The sequence below is a fragment of the Anticarsia gemmatalis genome, chromosome 30 (genome assembly GCF_050436995.1).
Source record: "Anticarsia gemmatalis isolate Benzon Research Colony breed Stoneville strain chromosome 30, ilAntGemm2 primary, whole genome shotgun sequence".
NCBI classification, from domain to species: domain Eukaryota; kingdom Metazoa; phylum Arthropoda; class Insecta; order Lepidoptera; family Erebidae; genus Anticarsia; species Anticarsia gemmatalis.
Genome location: NC_134774.1, coordinates 162,946 through 182,302, shown reverse-complemented (window position 1 = coordinate 182,302; position 19,357 = coordinate 162,946). Strand labels below are relative to the sequence as shown.

The following is a 19,357-nucleotide window of genomic DNA, read 5'->3' as shown; positions in this document are numbered from 1 at the left end:
TCAACATGAACAACGTCTAGTGTCTCTCGCATGCGTTGCGTGGAATAATGAACTAGCGGTACCTTTATTTTCCAATGGCAACACCGTTGATTATGTCATCTCACCTGCCGACTGATCAATAATCAAAAGCGCAACAGTTTTTGTTTTTTGTGTTATTATTGTTGTTAAAAAATGATTTCAATAGAAGACGAACAGATAAGTGAATTATCGGATACAAATAAACAAGTGTGCGATGCCTGTCTAAGCGACGGCCGCAGTTTATTCCCGACATATAAGATTAAACAAACGATCAAGGAAATCAACATTAGAGAGGTAAACATTCTAATACAGAATTTAAAAAAAAATCCAGGCACAATGCCTGAGCCTTCGCCCGTATGTAGTTTTTATTTTTCTTAATCCTTTCCCGCGGTATCCATCTTGCAAAATTTTGTAATTTGTTCATTTCATAGGTTCCAGCTGTTATGTAAAAGTGGGTCATTGAAATACTTATTATGTATGACATGCGCTTGCAATTTCGCAACTAACAACTTAGTATTTTTAAGGAAACATACAATTTCAACAAAACTAGCATTTATGGCAAATATTTTCCAGTCTTACTTCTTTGCACATCCTTTGTTAAACATTTCAGTTAGGGATTGTTAACTTACTTCATAGTTTCGAGCTAGGGCGGTACCGCACCCTGGTTTTTTGGGGGCAATAGTGGGTTCAAAGACATATGACATGAATGAATAAATTAATATTCAACTTAAGTAATTAAATGTTTGAAAAGAAAATACTTTTTTCTGTGTATTGTAGAGAGTCAACTTATGCTATGCTTATGACAATATTGGCCAACATAGAAGTACTAGTTATGAGGTAGACACATAACCTGTTTCATAACATAGGATTATGCAACCTGTGGGTCAGATGCAGATTACATAATTTATAGGAGTGGCCAAACAACTTGAACAATAGAGAATTTGACTAGCCTCTCTCATAGAAATGAAATATTGTTTAAACAAAACATAGATGGATGAATCTGAATGCTAAACTGTTGTTAAATTTCTTGAAGAAAATTAAAATGATAAAACTTTGAAACTTTTTATATATTTTCAATCAATCTGATATTTCATAAAGAGTAGCTTGTTTGAATAACAGTCAAATCTATACATCTATACAAATATTATAAAGTTGAAGAGTTTGTTTGTTTGAACGTGCTAATGTCAAGAACTACTGGTCTGATAAGAAAAAATCTTTCAGTGTTAGATAGCCCATTTATTGAGGAAGGCTTTAGGCTGTATAACATCACACTACGGCCATTAGGAACGGAGTAGCAATGAAAAATGTTACGAAAAGGGGATAATAAGTTTTGACCATTCTCTCTTATGTGACGCAAGCAAAGTTAGGCGGGTCAGCTAAACCCTATAATATTTTGTTTTTTTTAGCTAAGTGACGGCAACAGATACATCTGCTGGGAGTGCAAAAGCCTTATAATAAGGTTCTATAGATTTAAAATACAAGTTTATGAGGCACAGGAGCATCTCAAACATTGTGCTAAGGTACTGTACCTATTTATTTTATTTACTTTTAGAATAAAATGTATGTTTAGCAACCCGCACTTGGCCAAATTGATGAACTAAAGGCCTGATTTCTCTTGAAAAAAAATTCCCATGGGGATAGACAGAGACAAAAGAACATCACATTTTTATTCTTAAAAAATTGTTTTGCTTCATTCATATTGATACATGCTGACATACAAGACTGCCAGTTACAAGTAGCACCTGACCTTTTTGAAGAACTTTATGAATAAGATCTCAGTATTTATTTCTAGAATGTCACATAGAAAAATCTATTTAAAATTAATTTGTTTTATGCCAGTAACAATTGGCAACTAACCTTTTTGAAAAATATTATCTGTGTCTTTCTTGAAAACTCCTGTCCCTGCATAAACCGAAATGATTTATTTATGTATCTATTGAATATTAGTTCATTGTTTGTAGCACCACCTCCGTTAAAAAAATATTATTACTGAGAATTTCCCCTTCGTTCTTCACTCTGTCTACGTGGTCTGACCCCTGGATGTATAGACCCAAGCTCCGGGGAAGAAACTTGGCCAAAACCCTGGGTAGGGCTGTGCGGCATTGGCTTACATCACTCAATATTACCATTGTAAGTTAAATTTTAACAATAAATGTGTGTATTAGGACCAAAGTGATATCTATCAATTTCGAAAAGGCACATGTTATGTGTCTGTAGTGTGAGATGTGACCTTTTTGAAATGGCATGTTGAATTCAGTGTTGAGGATTCGTTCAGGCGTTTGTTTGGTGTTCTATTTGAGGGAGAAACGCGACGCGTTGCAATCTGACGTTATGTAATAAGTCAAAATTTTGTGTAAATGCTTTTCTAGTCGCCAGTTACATAAGACGCAAGGAAAGTAAGACGTTTAAGCCACGAAACTTGAGGTTAAATGTTAAAGTAACAGTCACACCCTACAATGCTAGGCTGTAGAGAACAGTATTTTGGTCTGTTTTCAAAAAAGTGCAGAGTGCTACAAAGACTATTGTACTTCGTTCCTATTGATGATTCAGTCAAACGTTCCGCGATGTATCGCTATCGGCGTCGGGCGAAGTGGTGCGATGTTGCCAGACTTCGGACGTATCTTACGCTTTTCTCGCCGGTACAGAGATTTGGCTGATGTTTTTATGGCTGCCTCGCGTCAGCCACCTTTGGGAATCCTTCGTTCCATAGAAAATTTAGAGGGGACGTGGTGGGAATAAGGGTTAATAAGCAATGTCTGGGTGACACCGCAGCTGTGTGGATGTGAAGATGAAGTGACTCGGGTAGGCCGCGATCGCATGCCCGCATGTCTCCATTCTATGATTCGACAGATTCATAAGTAAAGACATTCCTGATCATGAGCTCACGCTAACGGCATATCGTGGGACATTTGTCTTTATTTCTCGTTCGTTCATCGTGTTTACATCGTCTCATTGCGTCGTGTCGCGTTCGTCGTTCTTGCCCGACAACGCCTGAGCGACGAATGCGCATGCAATTAGAATATCAGTATCTTGCGTCTTATGTAGTAGCGTGCGACGCGACGCGACGAAACCTTGCATTTCGTTATACATTCGTCCATCAGTCCAACACCCAACTACCTAAATATTAATCTAGCCTTTCTTTCAACTATGTTGGAGTCGGCTTTCAGTCTCACCGGATGCAGCTGAATACCAGTATTTTACATGGAGCGACTGTCTATCTGACCTCCACAACACAGTTACCTGTCTTATAACACGATTCCTTATATTACTGGTACTTATGGCTATAAAAGCGCCAATAGTGGTATAACACAGGTAACTGGGTTGGGGAAGCCCTTTAGGCAGTTGGTTTTAAATACTGGTATTCAGCTGCATCCGGTGAGAATGGAAGCTGACTCCAAAATAGTTAAAAGAAAGGCTAGGCTTATGTTTGCCTCCGTTAACAGTGAATTTCGCACACAAGGCTCTCTACTTACCCCCGGTTTCTGAGGTACATTTAGCGGTAGTTTATCTATTCAATAGCGTTTAAGCACATGTCAAAAATGCTGTTGAATAGATAAACTATCGCTAAATGTACTCAGAAACCGGGGGTAAGTGGTTTATAAATACGAAGATTTGGACTGCTGGACGAAATTTATAAAGGGAGTTATATCGCGTCGCTTCCCTCGCTCAAATAGAACAACGGCTCCACAAACGAATGTGTTTAACTTCGAAATTTTGTTTGTTTCAGCAAAAACTTAAACCTTATTCAAATTTGATTACTGTTACTAAATCTGACTACGATTTTGGTTTCTACGACCCGTCTGACCCTTTCGACAATGAGCCTAAATTGGAACATGAAATTAAAACCGAGATTGTTAATGAAGGAGATATTAATGTCACTAATGATCAAGAATTTAACAATTTACCTGTAGAAGTTAGCAATCCAGATGCGGTACCAGCGATCGAGACAGTCACAGTTGAAATAAAACCTTACGATATAACAAATGTATATATTCAAGGTACAAGTGATGAAAGGAAAGAATTTGAAAACGTGGAATATCCAGACCCAAATGTGGGACAAGTTACTAAAATCAGAGTTAAAGACATAAGCTCTCTTCGAGGACGAGAAAAGAAAAGTAATGTTAAGGACACAGAATTTAAAAAGCGTATTAAAAATACAAGTAAAGCGGGTTCTCGTAAGAAGAAACCGGACGGCAAAGAAGCAGAATGTAAAGAGAACACAAGTGAAGAAGAGACCGTAGAACAGAAGTATGTGAAAGTAGAAGTGACTGAGGAAGAGGTAGCTAAAATGAGGGAGAATAAGAGGAATCATCACAATTATAAGAAGTTGCCGTTTAAATGTGACTCGTGTGTGCTTGGCTTTACGAAGCAGAATACTTATGAGAAACATGTTGAGGATAAGCATTCTGAGGTATGTATACTAGTCACAACTAAGCAATATCTGATCTAAATATAAATAACTCAAAGGTGACTGACTGACAAAGTGATCTATCAACGCACAGCCTAAACTGCTAGACGGCTCGGCCTGAAATTTGGCATGCAGGTAGGTGGTATAACGTAGGCATCCGCTAAGAAAGGATTTTCATGAATGTTTGTTTGAAAATTCTGTCCGAAGTCACAAACCACGTGGACGAAGTCGCAGGTAGAAGCTAGTGGACCTTTACGTTTGAAATAAAGTTTTCGCAATGGTCCTCACCATCGCAACTTTGTTTGCGTGGACCTTATATATAAAATTGCGTTTTTCAGAGTCAATATCGATTCCGCGGGAATTTTGGAATTAATAAAATACACCCCCTATGTTCCTTAAGAATATTTTTTGTTATCTTCCAATGCAACTCCCCACAAAATCGGCTTAGCGAATCTAAAGATTTTTGAAAGACCATCTGACTACGACAAACTTATTTGCAGTCATATTTTTATTTTGTTACAGAGCATAGGTCCTCACAAATGTCCAGTATGTGAGTGTCGCTTTTCATCTTCGCTGTCAGCGGCCCGGCACACGAACCGGCACTACACGCGGTACAAGTGCGTGCTGTGCGCGTACAGCACCAGCGAGGTGTGCGCCGCGCTCGCTCACTGCCGCGCCAAGCACGCCAGGGACTCTGTGCGACAGATACACTGCGCGCACTGCGATGTTGTTGTCAAGTGAGACACTGTTTCAGTCACTATAGGTGGTCTATAGCCGATAGTAGCTATTTATAGCCGGTAGTAGCAATGTATAGCCGGTAGTAGCAATGTATAGCCGGTGGTAGCAATCTATAGCCGGTGGAAACTTTTTATAGCCGGTAGTAGCTATCAGTAGCCAGCAGTAGCAGCCACTAGCCAGTAGCAAATATCACTATTATAGACACTAGTGCTCGGTATATGAGTGTCAGCGGCCCGGCACACGAACCGCCACTACACGCGCTACAAGTGCGTGCTGTGCGCGTACAGCACCAGCGAGGTGTGCGCCGCGCTCGCTCACTGCCGCACCAAGCACGCCAGGGACTCTGTGCGACAGATACACTGCGCGCACTGCGATGTTGTAGTCAAGTAAGACACTGTTTCAGTCACTATAGGTGGTCTATAGCCGATAGTAGCTATCTATAGCCGATAGTAGCTTTCTATAGCCGGTAGTAGCAATGTATAGCCGGTGGTAGCAATCTATAGCCGGTAGAAGCTTTCTATAGCCGGTAGAAGCAATCTATAGCCGGTGGTAGCTTACTATAGCCGGTGGTAGCTATCATCAGCCGGTGATAGCAATCTGTGATCGGTGGTAGCTATCATTAGCCAGTAGTAAATGTCACTATAAATAGGAACCGTGTACCAGTAAAAAATGTTACAAAAACAGGGAAAACGCTAACCCATTTTCTCTTATGTGAGGCAAGCGAAGTTTGCGGGTCAGCTAGTTGTACATACTATTGTCAAAATTTCACACATAAAAGTATTGTAACACTATATTTATTTTCAGGACGGCTAAAGAGTTGGATGCCCACACCAAGACGGAACACACACTGCAGTGTAACGACTGTGGCGACACCTTCAAGGGCAAAGACACGCTACGACGACACATACGGTGAGTTGTTCATTCATTCATTCGTTCATTCTTTCGTTCACTTACCTCCGATTTCTGAGTACATTTAGCGGTAGTTTATCTATTCTTTAGCATTTTTTTATATGAGTTTTACGCTATTGAATAGATAAACTACCGCTAAATATAGGTCAGAAACCGGGGGTTACTCATTCTTTCATTCATCGTACAGTTAGATTTCAAAGTAACTGCCTACATGTCGCAATGGTATAAGTCGCCACGCCGCTACCAGAAGGTCGTGGGTTCGATTCCCACACGTGACAATTATTTGTGCGATCCTCAAATAATTGTTTCGGGCCTGGTTGTGCTTTGTGTCCGTTGTTTGTATGTTTGTAAAAGTCCCCGCGACACAAGAGCAATTCTTTGTGCGGGAGTTGACTTTAAAAAAACACAAAGAGAACAGTCGTTAAGTCAAAGGTCGGTAAACGATCTGTAGGATAAGCAACCCTTGGCGCGGTCACTCCATAGATGGGTGACCGCATAGTGGTAATCGAGCTGGGCGTCTTCGTGCTTCGGAGGGCACGTAAAATATCGGTCCCGGTTGTTATCTACTAAGATAACAGTCGTTAAGCCACGTCAAAGGTCTCTCGGGCGGCTTGGACAACTTTGACACTAGGTTGACCACTAAACATGCGACAATAAAAAATCTTCTGTTCTCTGTCCCCGTTTGTGAGGACACCCGAGGCTTAAGAAAAGTAAAAAGACTCGTATTCCAGATGCATTCACCTACAAAAACGTCGGCACAAGTGCACTATATGCTCAAAGACGTTCATCAACAAGACCCGCTTGGAAGTGCACATGTCGTCTCACGGCGGCAACATCGCTCGCTCGCTGGCGTACTGCCGCGTGTGTCGCGTGCAGTACAAGAACATCTACGTGTACCGCAGCCACCTCAAGAACAGCTCCAACCACGCTGAGAGAATGTATGTGTTGTAACTGTCTGTAGATATAATATGTTATTGATTGATTGACTGACCGTCTGACTGATTGACTTATTGACTGACTGAAAGACTGGTTGATTAACTAACTTACAGGGTGATTGACTAAATGACTGGGTGAATGACGGATTAACTGACTGACAGACAGTCTGACTAATTGACCGACAGACAGATTGACTAGTTGACTGATGAGTGACAGATAGTCTGACTAAACTACTAAAGATAGAATCGTGAAATTTGATGATAAAGGGTATCTAAGGCGCTTAACACACTGCCCCGCACCACGCAGCGTAGCGCGTGAATGCGTGTTCGAACGTTGCTTGTAAGTATCTCCGTTTGTATGGAAAACACGCACAGTCTAACACACAGAAAATGCATCCACGCGCGTTCATGCGGATCACGCGCATACACGCGGAGAAACATGCACCCCTGCGCGTAGGTGCGGGGCGAGACGCAAGGTATGGCACACCGAATCCCGCAGTGCCGCGCGTGATTTTTATCAAGACTATCGTGATGCTCAGTACTGCACGACCACCACAGAGAACGGCGAATAAATGAGAGCCGCCGTGCGTGAATCTACAAAACGCGCGTGAGTGCGCAAAAAACCCGCACGATGATGCAGATCTGCACTCCCGCAGGAACGCGCGTAGGTGCGTCGACACGCAATATGCAGCATGATGCGGGGCAGTGTGTTAATCGCCATATAGTAACTTATCCGCGGTGATAATAAGTAAAGTAGTAGAGATAAGACTTGCTTGGAGGTGCACATGTCGTCTCACGGCGGCAACATCGCTCGCTCGTCGGGCGACATCGGGGAGAGAACAAAGGGGGGGAGGGGGAGGGGGTGCGTGAGTGGGAACCGCGACTGAATCGCGTTTGCATCGCGACTGAATCTGGGCCCGTGGGCGAGGGCACACAGCTAGCGACCGCTTTGCGTCTTTATCGATGCTACGCGCGTCAGCATGGCGTTTGCATCGCTACAAAAAGTCGCTGTGGCCGAGGGGCCTAAGAACTTACTCTAATGATTGTGTTATTTACAGGTCATGTCCGGATTGCAACAAGAAATTCGCATCCAAAGTGTACTGGTTGAAACACTACAACTTTTATCATCTACATAAATCACAGTTCAAATGTGACCTCTGCAATAAGGTGCGTATAAAACAACTAGCTGACCCGCGCAACTTCGCTTGCGTCACATAAGAGAGAATGGGTCATAATTTTCCCCGTTTTTGTAACGTTTTACTGGTACTCTGCTCCTATTGGTCGTAGCGTGATGATATATAGCCTATAGCCTTCCTCTATATATGGACTATCTAACACTGAAAGAATTTTTCAAATCGGACCCGTAGTTCCTGAGATTAGCGCGTTCAAACAAACAAACAAACAAACTCTTCAGCTTTATAATATTAGTATAGATAAGTTTAAATTAAGGTTGTTTAAATTAAAGGTTTAGGACGCCACGCCGCTACAATTGCCTCGGGAAGTCGTGGGTTCGATTCCCACACGGAACAATTATTTGTGCGATCCACAAATAATTTTATCGGGTCTGGTTGTACTTTGTGTCCGTTGTTTGTATGTTTGTAAAAGTCCCCGCGACGCAAGATCAATTCTTAGTGCGGGAGTTGTCTTATAAAGAGAAAAAATTAGAAGCTAATAATACTATGTTTGTATTTCAGATATTTATATCAAACTGGCGTTTGAACAATCACAGGCAGATGCATCACGGACTATCACGAACAAGAGACCACCCCTGCAACATATGCGGGAAGAAATTCTATGTGAGTTTACTATAGTTATGCCTTACTGTCCCACTGTGGGGCGTAGAGGAAGATCTCGTGGCTTAGTTAACAACAGCCGCGGCGATCGATCTGTGAGGTAAAGCCACGTTTGTCGAGGTTGTTCTGTGGATGGGTGACCATCTTATACGCATCGAGTACCTCCGTGTTTCGGAAGGCACGTTAAATTGTGGGACCCGGTTGTCATTGCAAGGTTGCAACACGATGTTTTCCTTTACTGTTGAAACAAGTGATGATTATTTCTCACTAGCTGACTCTCGCAACTTCGCTTGCGTCACGTAAGAGAGAATGGGTCAAAATTTTCCCCGTTTTTGTAACATTTTTTATTGGTACTCTGCTCCTATTGGTCGTAGCTATATGGACTATCTAACACTAAAAGAGTTTTTCAAATCGGACCAGAAGTTCCTGAGATTAGCGCGTTCAAACAAACTCTTCAGCTTTATTATATTAGTAAAGATACACACAAATCTCAAAAAGTCATTGGTGTGTTACCTCGGGTTCGAACCTCCCACACAAGTGGTTGTAGGTTCAAACAACTCATACCACTCGGCTATCACTGCTCTTTATCTTCTTCTTATCGTATGGTTAGTGGTCAACCTAGTGTCAAAGTTGTTCAAGCCGCCCGAAGGCCTTTGACATGGCTTAACGACTGTTATCTTAGTAGATAACAACCGGGACCTACTTTTAACGCGCCCTCCGAAGAACGGAGACGCCCAGTACAAATACCACTATGCGGTCACCCATCTATGGAGTGACCGCGCCAAGGGTTGCTTAACCCACAGATCGTTTACCGACCGGTGAGCGCAACTGGCTATGGGCTCTTTATAAAATGCGATGTTTATTTCCAGACAAGCACGACCCTTCGTAACCACAAGTACACACACTCGGACCAGCGCAGCTTCATGTGCGAGGACTGCGGCGACACCTTCAAGCAGCGAGCCGCGCTCTACACGCACTGCAAGCTTGTGCATAAGACCTGAACATTATCTGTCTCACTCGCACATACGGGGCAGTTCGCAAGCGAGACAGAGAGAAGAGAATAGCCACCTTTATACGCACTGCAAGTTTGTGCATAAAACTTGATTATTACCCGTCTCATTCGCACATACGACGCGGTTCGCAAGCGAGACAGAGAGAGGAGAATAGCCACTTTTACACACACTCTGTCGCACGTTCTTAGGAGCGTACAGGATTATGCGCGGGAAAGCAGCGCATTTTCTTCGCGGACTTGACAGATGAGCGCGGCGCGTAGTCTTTCCTATCTCCTTACACGCGCGATTGTTGTTTCATGTGCGATAGAGTGTGAGTGTAAAGGTGGCTAATGAGACATGAGACCGCGACTGTAACTTGACACTCGCTTGCTAACTGTATCGTATGCATTACCTTAAGTCAAGTAACGGTAACAAACTTGTTCATGAGATAGCACAAAATATTTTTTTTTTGTTGTTACCTCGAATGACACTTCAAATCATTGCTTGATTCATTTGGTACAGTCGAAACGTCTTTTGGAGCATATATAGGTATTTTATGAAGGAAAATACTGTAAAATAAAATAAAATTTCAATGCCATTGTCATACTCTGTATTACATAACGTAGAAAATCTATAACCCCTGGTTTCTGAGGTACATTTAGCGGTAGTTTATATATTCAACAATGTTTAAACTCATATAAAAACGCTATTGAATAGATAAACTACCGCTAAATGTACTCAGAAACTGGACATAAGTCAAGTATCTTAATAGCATTCTATATCTTCTAAAGTTGACCTTTAAACTTTGTAAATATAAATATGTGTATTAATATAATAAAATACTACAACATAGACTTTATATATTTATTTACCTCCTACATCCTATGTAGTTTCAATAATCCCTATTTATTTTCCCTAATAGATTTTTTAAAATTTTGTCTGTCTACTGTGCAAGGCCTCCTCCCGAAGGACGGGTTTAGGTAATTGAGTTGATTGAAACTATTGAAAGTAATGTAGTGTAGATGGATTACAGAAAATTGTTTAAATGCATAAACATAGTCGTAGTCACTATATTCTGGTCGTATGGCTATGTGTACTGTGTCAACTGTCAAGCCTCACGAAGAAATATTTTTATTCTAAATCCAGTATGTTTTGAGATAGAAAGCATGCTGTGTTGATGCCACTTGTGCTACACACTAAACATGTGAAGAGGATGAAGAATATTAGCTTAAAACCTGCAAAAACATCATCCATTTAGATTGGCTATTTTCACTTGAAAGAACGTATAGTTGCATACATCGTAACATTTACATATTGCCGCCCATATCGCCACAAACAATGTGTGGATCACATTTTAATATTCTTTAAATGTAGCTAAGTTTTGATTTACAGTTTTAAATATTAATTGTCAGATTTCAAATAACATAACCGCGAAATAAAATGACAGCAATTAAGTATAGGTATTAAAAAAACAAATGTCAGCTGTCAAAATTCCAACTCATCTTCGAGAGGAATATTTAGAAGTGGTCATACCACAGAATAGTAATAGCAGGCTTTTAAGCATATTTGTTTTGCAGTTAAGCAAAGGAGTAAATTTTATTCTAGCAGTTATCTACCTATATTATTGTTCAAGAATTAGAGACATCAGTTAAAAACATATTTGTTCGTTTAACACGAATTTGAAATATGTACAAAAGGTCAATGTTCCACTGCCACTGAGATAGAATTTTATTTAAATAAACGTAGGTACCTAATCTAAATAATTTGTCATATAATTATGAAGCATAGTTTAATTAATTATAACTTCACATTTAAAATTTCACAAATATTTCCTCACATTGTCACTTAAGACAACAAAATTATATTAAAGAGAAACGATTTTTAATGGTAAACAGATATTACGAGGAAAAATAATGTTTATTCCTGAAATTGGAGGTTCGTGGAACACGGCTTTTTACTTTGCAAGTATGAGGGTATTTTGAAATATTTTCAAGTACCTACAATATGAGATATTGTTCGGCCATTACTTCTAATTTCAAATCACGAGTGCGTACGTTTTACAAATTAATATTTTTTAATTCAGAAAATAGTTTCTTATTATTTAATAGCTATAAAACAGTGTTAACACGATGAAAATTAATAAATTTCGTCGATTTAAAAGTAAAGTTCGTATAAAATTGGTCAAATATAACATTTTACTTTTATTAGTTAACCATGTGCTCCCAAAAAGATGATTTGACTAGAATAGTCAAGACTTAGGTCTTTCTTTAGTGGAATATCGTCTTGAAATCGTCGTGAGCATTTTAATTCTAAAATCCCGCCGTTTAAAAGGTAAGTGCCAATTTTCGTAACTATTTCGACACGCATATTTAATTAATTATCTGAAGTAATTTTCTCAATCATTGAATATTTTATAGATTTTCGATATTTATTTAATGAAATCCTAAACTAGTTATATATTTAAGCTATTATTTTAGGTGTTAATAATTATTTATCAAAGTTTGATAAAAGTTTTTCACAACGGAGCATGGCTCTTAGAAACCAGGTGTAAGAAACAGCAGGTTTCTCACACATGCACACTTCACATTAGGCAGACTTTTTCTTAGTACTACCAAATGTTTCTAACCTTTTATAGACTTTCTTAAGCAATAAAGTCCCCTTTAAATAAGTTTAACTGCACGTTTGGCGCAGCGATTAAAACGGTCACCTTGCCGCAATCACCGTAGCGCCGCCTGTGGTGGTTCGAATCCCACCCGGGACTAATCTTTGTGTGATAAGCAGAAGTATTTTGTTCTGAGCCTGGCTGACAATTTAACCATAGAAGTATTTATTATTTGGTTACCATAGTACAAGCTATAATTTGTTTCTACTTTGTGTCCGTTATTTGCATGTTTGTAAAAGTCCGACACAAGAGCAATTCTTAGTGCGGGAGTTGTGTTTTATAAGAAGAGAAGAGAAGTGATACCAATATAATACGAGACAATTTCTTAGTAAACTCGGAATCTAATCAACAACTTCATGTTTTCAGATTTCAAATGGGACGAAACATGATGACGTCAGCTCTCATTACAAGTTACAAAGACTAAAGGTTAGTATCTAGTTGATTATGTTATTAAGGCGCCCTACAAAGATATACACAGATCATATCGGTGATGTCTTGTAAAAAAGTCAGGTGCTACTCGTAACCGGCGCTCCTGTATGACAACATGTATGTATGTGAATGAAGAATGAAGCAAAGGAAGTTTGTAGGATTGTACTAAGTGGTGTTCTCTGGTCTCTGAATACCCGAAGGCGTGAGATTATGATGTATGTATGATTATTTTTAGGATGTTTTATTGCAATTACCAGCTGTTGGCGGCCAGTTTCATTGAAACTGAACAGAGCAGGAGTTTGTTTATAGGGTCCAACTGTGTGTACAATACACAGTCTTTATTGCATAACTGTGTATATTAGGTCGGGGAAAAAGTCTTTTCGCATTATAGTATGTATGAACTTGTAATAAAATCTCTTTGGCTTTAAGAATCACAAATGAGTACACGGTTCATTAGGTTTCTTTTAGTGAGCTCGTGAGGTACCCAAATATCGAGTTTTTTGTGTAGAAATAGATTTTATTACAAGTTCATACATACTAGGTATAATGCGAAAAGATTTTTGCCCCGACCTAATATTTAAGCAGACTAACAAACAGTTTTTGTGTCTTCATTAAAAATATGGAAAACTTAACTATGTTTTCTTACTTTCATTCTAGTTTGAAAACATTTCTAAGTGACAAAGATACGCGATGTGAATCATGCAAAAGAAGTTTGTAAAGAAACCGCATTCTTTAATCTCTGCTTACACCTATTAGTAAAAGGCGTGATGATATATAAATATTGTAAGGAACAGAAAATAAAAAAGATATTCATTTTAAAATGTTAATTTCCTAATACGTCCTAATTTCCAGGTTGTGCTGCCATCTAGTGGTGAAACTACGTAAACTTCTCATCGTCTTGCGGCCACGAGACTTCGTGTGAATATTTTAACAAATTGTAAGTACCTATTTATTGAATGTTCATAACTTGCTGCCTACGATTTTTTTAGTGTGGTAAGATTTCTCGGAGTAAAAGTATGCTGCATTTTATGTTGCCATTTGCCTAGCAGTGGGACAGAAACCTATAGACAAAAAGAAAAAAAATGTGTTTCTGATGAAAAAATGTTTTATCAAAAAAAACATTTTTATATCTCTTTAGGTATATCAAGACTCAAAACCGGAAATCTTCGAATTACGGTTTGGTCCAAACAAATATACCCATGTTTTTAGTCAAATCATTAATTTGCCTGAATAAATAAAAGGTCACTTATGTGTTCACAATTCAGATTTTTAAGTAATGAATGATTTAAATCATAAAAATACTTTTAATTTTTTCTTAATGTTTTCCAAATTTATGCTGACGATAGTGGTACATAATTCTAATTTATTTTCTTCTATATATTCCAGTGAGGACGACAAAGTTGAAGAAGAGAAGAAAGAAGCAGCTAACATCGTGCTATCTCTTTCCACAACACTAAAAAGGAAAGAGATAGGTAGTATTTTCAAGCCTTTGAAGACAGTAATGTCACTTTGTTCTTATACGGAACAAATATTGTCTCAATACGAATCTAGAATTTCGTTTTCAAGTTTCGAGGTAATTTCTTTATAGAAATGGCCGAGGTTTGATCAAATTCAATATTATAATACAACGATTCTTAAGTACAGCTGAAAATTTAAGGTTTTGTACCGTATTTGCATTTAAAACTTTCATAATAATATTATGCCCTCAAAAACATTCTGTAAAAAAACTCAAGTCTCGCAGCTCAGTCTCTCTGCCGTAAAAAGTTGTGAGAATTCTTAACCTACTGGTTCAAATTGACTGAAATTTGAAATATACAGTGTTTATACAATGACTGATTAGTTGCTGAAAATTCAGGCTTCTTGTTTTATCCACAACGAAATTAAAGGGGGGTCGAAAATAGCCCGAATTGCTTCGAGAAAAGAATGGTACTTGCGGGGACAGTGCCGTGCCCCCACAGATGTGTACGAGTCGCGAGTCTTATAATTGTTAATTTTGGTTTGTAAATGATGCTTGTAAAATCCTAGGCTGTTTGAAGTTGTCTGTGGTTTGTTAGTAGTGTTTCATCGTTGATTTAAATCTGATTTGGTTGAGTCTAGCTCAGCGAGTTGCGCTTACCGGTCGGTAAATAATCTGTCAGATCTGGGGGGCTATCACGTATCTCAATTGTCAAATATTTGAAAGACACTACCCTGTACATTGTTTTCTCCCTTAGAATACTGTGGTTAGCACGTTACGTCAAAGCAGCAATGTACTAAATAATGACCATCAATTTGACGTACACTAGCTGTCAACTGAGATACGTGATAAGCCCGCTGGTCATTCCATTCATTATCTAATTATTTACTTCAAACCATTTATATATTAAATCAGTAACATTGTTACACGAAAATATTGGCAATCAAAAAACATCAAGCCGTGAGTTTCTTGCCGTTTCTTCTCAAGCAACTTTTCCGAAACGGTTGTAGATTAAAAATATAATGACGATTTTAAATACTTGTAAAAAGGTTACACATAATTACTGAAAAAAAATGAAATGAAATATATTTTAATACGAATTTGGTGGGTGGTGTCATACACGCAATAATTTGAGCTTCTCCGTCGTTCAGGGAGCACTGCCGGTCCCAGTTGTTGTCAATTAAGATAACAGTCGTTAAGTCATGTCAAAGGTCCTCGGATGACAACTTTGACACTAGGTTGACAACTAACCATACGATAAATAACCTGGTAGTCATTTGTTTTTGTTGTTTGTATGTTTGTAAAAGTATTCGTAAAAGATTCATTCTTATTACTAGCGGACCCGACAGACGTTGTCCTGTCTACGCGTCAAAAAAACATTGTCCAGCGGACAAAATTGTGAATCTAAACCATTCTCAGATCCCCTTGAACACACACAAAAAAATTTATCAAAATCGGTCCAGTCGTTTAAGAGAAGTTCAGTGACATACAGAAGAATTATATACATAAAGATTTGGAAGTGTCGGTGGTCGTTGTGTATATTGGCTTGAAATTCTAATTACTCTTTTTGTTGTTTTTTGTAAGGTTTCGTACCGACTTTATTACTGAGACTTTGCTGTCTGTCTGTCACGAGGGTGTATTTGTAATTTTTGTTGAAAACTGTGTTCGTGAGTCTTGCATGAAATAAAATAAAATCAAAATTAAACAACAAAATAATAATCTGGGGGCACGGAAGTGCCCCCGCAAGTCGAGCAAAAAAAAAGCGGCACGGCCGTAACATCCTTTTCTCGAAGCAATTCGGGCTATTTTTGACACCCCTATAATTTCGTTGTGGATAAAACAAGAAGCCTGGATTTTCAGCAACTAATCAGTCATTGTATAAACACGGTATATTCAAAATTTCAGTCGATTTGAACCAGTAGTTTAAGAATGACAACTTGTTAAAATTTTGAATTTTGTCACTCACTGATTCACTGACTCACTGACTCACCGATCATCAAAAGTCTAAGGTACTTCTAGCAGACTTAGAAGCTTCAAATTTAGAATACAAATAGGGTTTAGTGTCTTAATCATGGGAAAAATTTAATATTTTCTAATTTCGGTCCAGTTTTCTAAATACACCAACTGCAACAATAACTTTGTAATCCCATATAAATGTATAAGATTACAAGGTTACATTTGCAGTTAATGAATTATTATTACTGTAGAAAATAAAATGCCATCAAAAACATTCTGTAAAAACCTCAAGTCTCGCCGTAAAAAGTTGTGAGATCGATATAATACCAAGTCGATTAATCTACTTAGTCTCTACTTAAAGGACCTTCTGTCTTAAATTATTACGTATGTTATTATCATGCCAATTTTAAAAAAAATACCTTTAAAACAAATAGACCGACCTGGCCATCGCATGATTTAATTATTAGTATGTATCACACTACACAGCACGACGAGAAGTTAATGCTCCTGAAATGTTAATGGCGAATTTGTGTTTTCTTGCGATGACCAAGTCGATCTAATTGTTTTAAAGGTATTTTTTTTTTAATTGGCATGATAATAACATACGTAATAACTTAAGACAGAAGGTCCTTTAAGTAGAGACTAAGTAGATTAATCGACTTGGTATTATATCGATCTCACAACTTTTTACGGCGAGACTTGAGGTTTTTACAGAATGTTTTTGATGGCATCTCACTTCTTTTTGTAGAGCGAACATATTTAAGTCCAATTTGTATGGAAAGACGTTTTTTTTTTTCATAATTCAACATATTTTCCTATGGGAATGTTGTTCAGTTTCATGGGCTAAACACCCTTATCCACCCTATACCCCCTCCCCCGTTATGTCTCATATAGTAGGTACCTATTTACACCTATTTATTTTATTTTCTACTGTAATAATAATTCATTAACTGCAAATGTAACCTTGTAATCTTATACATTTATATGGGATTACAAAGTTATTGTTGCAGTTGGTGTATTTAGAAAACTGGACCGAAATTAGAAAATATTAAATTTTTCCCATGATTAAGACACTAAACCCTATTTGTATTCTAAATTTTAAGCTTCTAAGTCTGCTAGAAGTACCTTAGACTTTTGATGATCGGTGAGTCAGTGAGTCAGTGAATCAGTGAGTGACAAAATTCAAAATTTTAACAAGTTGTCATTCCTAAACTACTGGTTCAAATTGACTGAAATTTTAAATATACCGTGTTTATACAATGACTAATTAGTTGCTGAAAATCCAGGCTTCTTGTTTTATCCACAACGAAATTATAGGGGTGCCAAAAATAGCCCGAATTGCTTCGAGAAAAGGATGTTACGGCCGTGCCGCTTTTTTTTTGCTCGACTTGCGGGGGCACTTCCGTGCCCCCAGATAAATAGGTGTAAATAGGTACCTACTATATGACCCATAACGGTAGGGGGTATAGGGTGGGTAAGGGTGTTTAGCCCATGAAACTGAACACCATTCCCATAGGAAAATATGTTGTATTATGAAAAAAAAACGTCTTTCCATACAAATTGGAGTTATGTTCGCTCTACAAAAAGAAGTGAGATGCCATCAAAAACATTCTGTAAAAACCTCAAGTCTCGCCGTAAAAAGTTGTGAGATCTATATAATACCAAGTCGATTAATCTATTTAGTCTCTACTTAAAGGACCTTCTGTCTTAAGTTATTACGTATGTTATTATCATGCCAATTTAAAAAAAAATACCTTTAAAACAAATAGATCGACTTGGTCATCGCAAGAAAACACAAATTCGCCATTAACATTTCAGGAGCATTAACTTCTCGTCGTGCTGTGTAGTGTGATACAAACTAATAATCAAATCATGCGCTGGCCAGGTCGGTCTATTTGTTTTAGAGGTATTTTTTTTTAAATTGGCATGATAATAACATACGTAATAACTTAAGACAGAAGGTCCTTTAAGTAGAGACTAAATAGATTAATCGACTTGGTATTATATAGATCTCACAACTTTTTACGGCGAGACTTGAGGTTTTTACAGAATGTTTTTGATGGCATAAAACTTTAATGAATTATTAAAATCTTCGTCTTCGGACAGTTTTAAATGAAATTTTATGAAAAACATATGAACTTAAATAAAAAAATCAAAATTATTTTATAAAAAGCAAATAAAATAAATGGAAATTCAACTAACCCAACTAAACAAAACCAGATGTATCATCAGTGATCAATCAGTAATCATAATCATTGTTAATTATTATGATTACAATTGATTTGTACAATAACAATCAAAATAAAACAAAACTAATTAACACTAACGCAAAACAAATAAAATTGAATTTATAATTTCTAAAAGGACCTAACTCACACTATAAAAACATGTTTTTATGTCCTTTAAGAAATTGCACATTCTGATCATTAAATCGTTGTCTCCTTTATTCTTCGGCTACATTTTGTGTTTGTCAATTGTATGCAATCAAAAACATTCTGTAAAAACCTCAAGTCTCGCCGTAAAAAGTTGTGAGATCTATATAATACCAAGTCGATTGATCTATTTAGTCTCCACTTAAAGGACCTTCTGTCTTAATTTATTACGTATGTTATTATCATGCCAATTAAAAAAAATACCTTTAAAACAAATAGACCGACCTGGCCATCGCATGATTTAATTATTAGTATGTATCGCACTACACAGCATGACGAGAAGTTAATGCTCCTGAAATGTTAATGGCGAATTTGTGTTTTCTTGCGATTTTCATAATTCTACATATTTTCCTATGGGAATGTTGTTCAGTTTCATGGGCTAAACACCCTTACCCACCCTATACCCCCTCCCGTTATGCCTCATATAGTAGGTACCTATTTATTTTATTTTCTACAGTAATAATAATTCATTAACTGCAAATGTAACCTTGTAATCTTATACATTTATATGGGATTACAAAGTTATTGTTGCAGTTGGTGTATTTAGAAAATTGGACCGAAATTAGAAAATATTAAATTTTTCCCATGATTAAGACACTAAACCCTATTTGTATTCTAAATTTTAAGCT

At 37.8% G+C, this 19,357-nt stretch overlaps 1 protein-coding gene and 1 long non-coding RNA gene across 3 annotated transcripts; both read left to right on the top strand.

The window, feature by feature from the left end:
- The first annotated feature begins 90 nt into the window (after positions 1-90).
- LOC142985507 (uncharacterized) lies at positions 91-10,647 on the top strand. 2 transcript variants are annotated; one of them, XM_076133719.1, is made up of 10 exons: positions 172-312; positions 1,425-1,538; positions 1,980-2,148; positions 3,746-4,429; positions 4,949-5,163; positions 5,969-6,073; positions 6,805-7,011; positions 8,067-8,175; positions 8,703-8,804; positions 9,671-10,647. In XM_076133719.1, the coding sequence occupies exons 2-10, from the start codon at positions 1,504-1,506 to the stop codon at positions 9,800-9,802; spliced, it is 1,758 nt and encodes a 585-aa protein (XP_075989834.1). In that variant the 5' UTR covers positions 172-312; positions 1,425-1,503; the 3' UTR covers positions 9,803-10,647. The 2 variants fall into 2 exon arrangements, with proteins under 2 accessions (XP_075989833.1, XP_075989834.1); XM_076133718.1 differs by lacking the exon at positions 1,980-2,148 and having other exon boundaries at positions 91-312.
- Positions 10,648-11,866: 1,219 nt separating this feature from the next.
- Positions 11,867-16,582, top strand: LOC142985562 (uncharacterized). Its single transcript, XR_012960210.1, has 4 exons — positions 11,867-12,124; positions 12,822-12,881; positions 13,737-13,821; positions 14,271-16,582. It is a non-coding gene; the product is annotated as an uncharacterized LOC142985562 (long non-coding RNA).
- Positions 16,583-19,357: the final 2,775 nt, after the last annotated feature.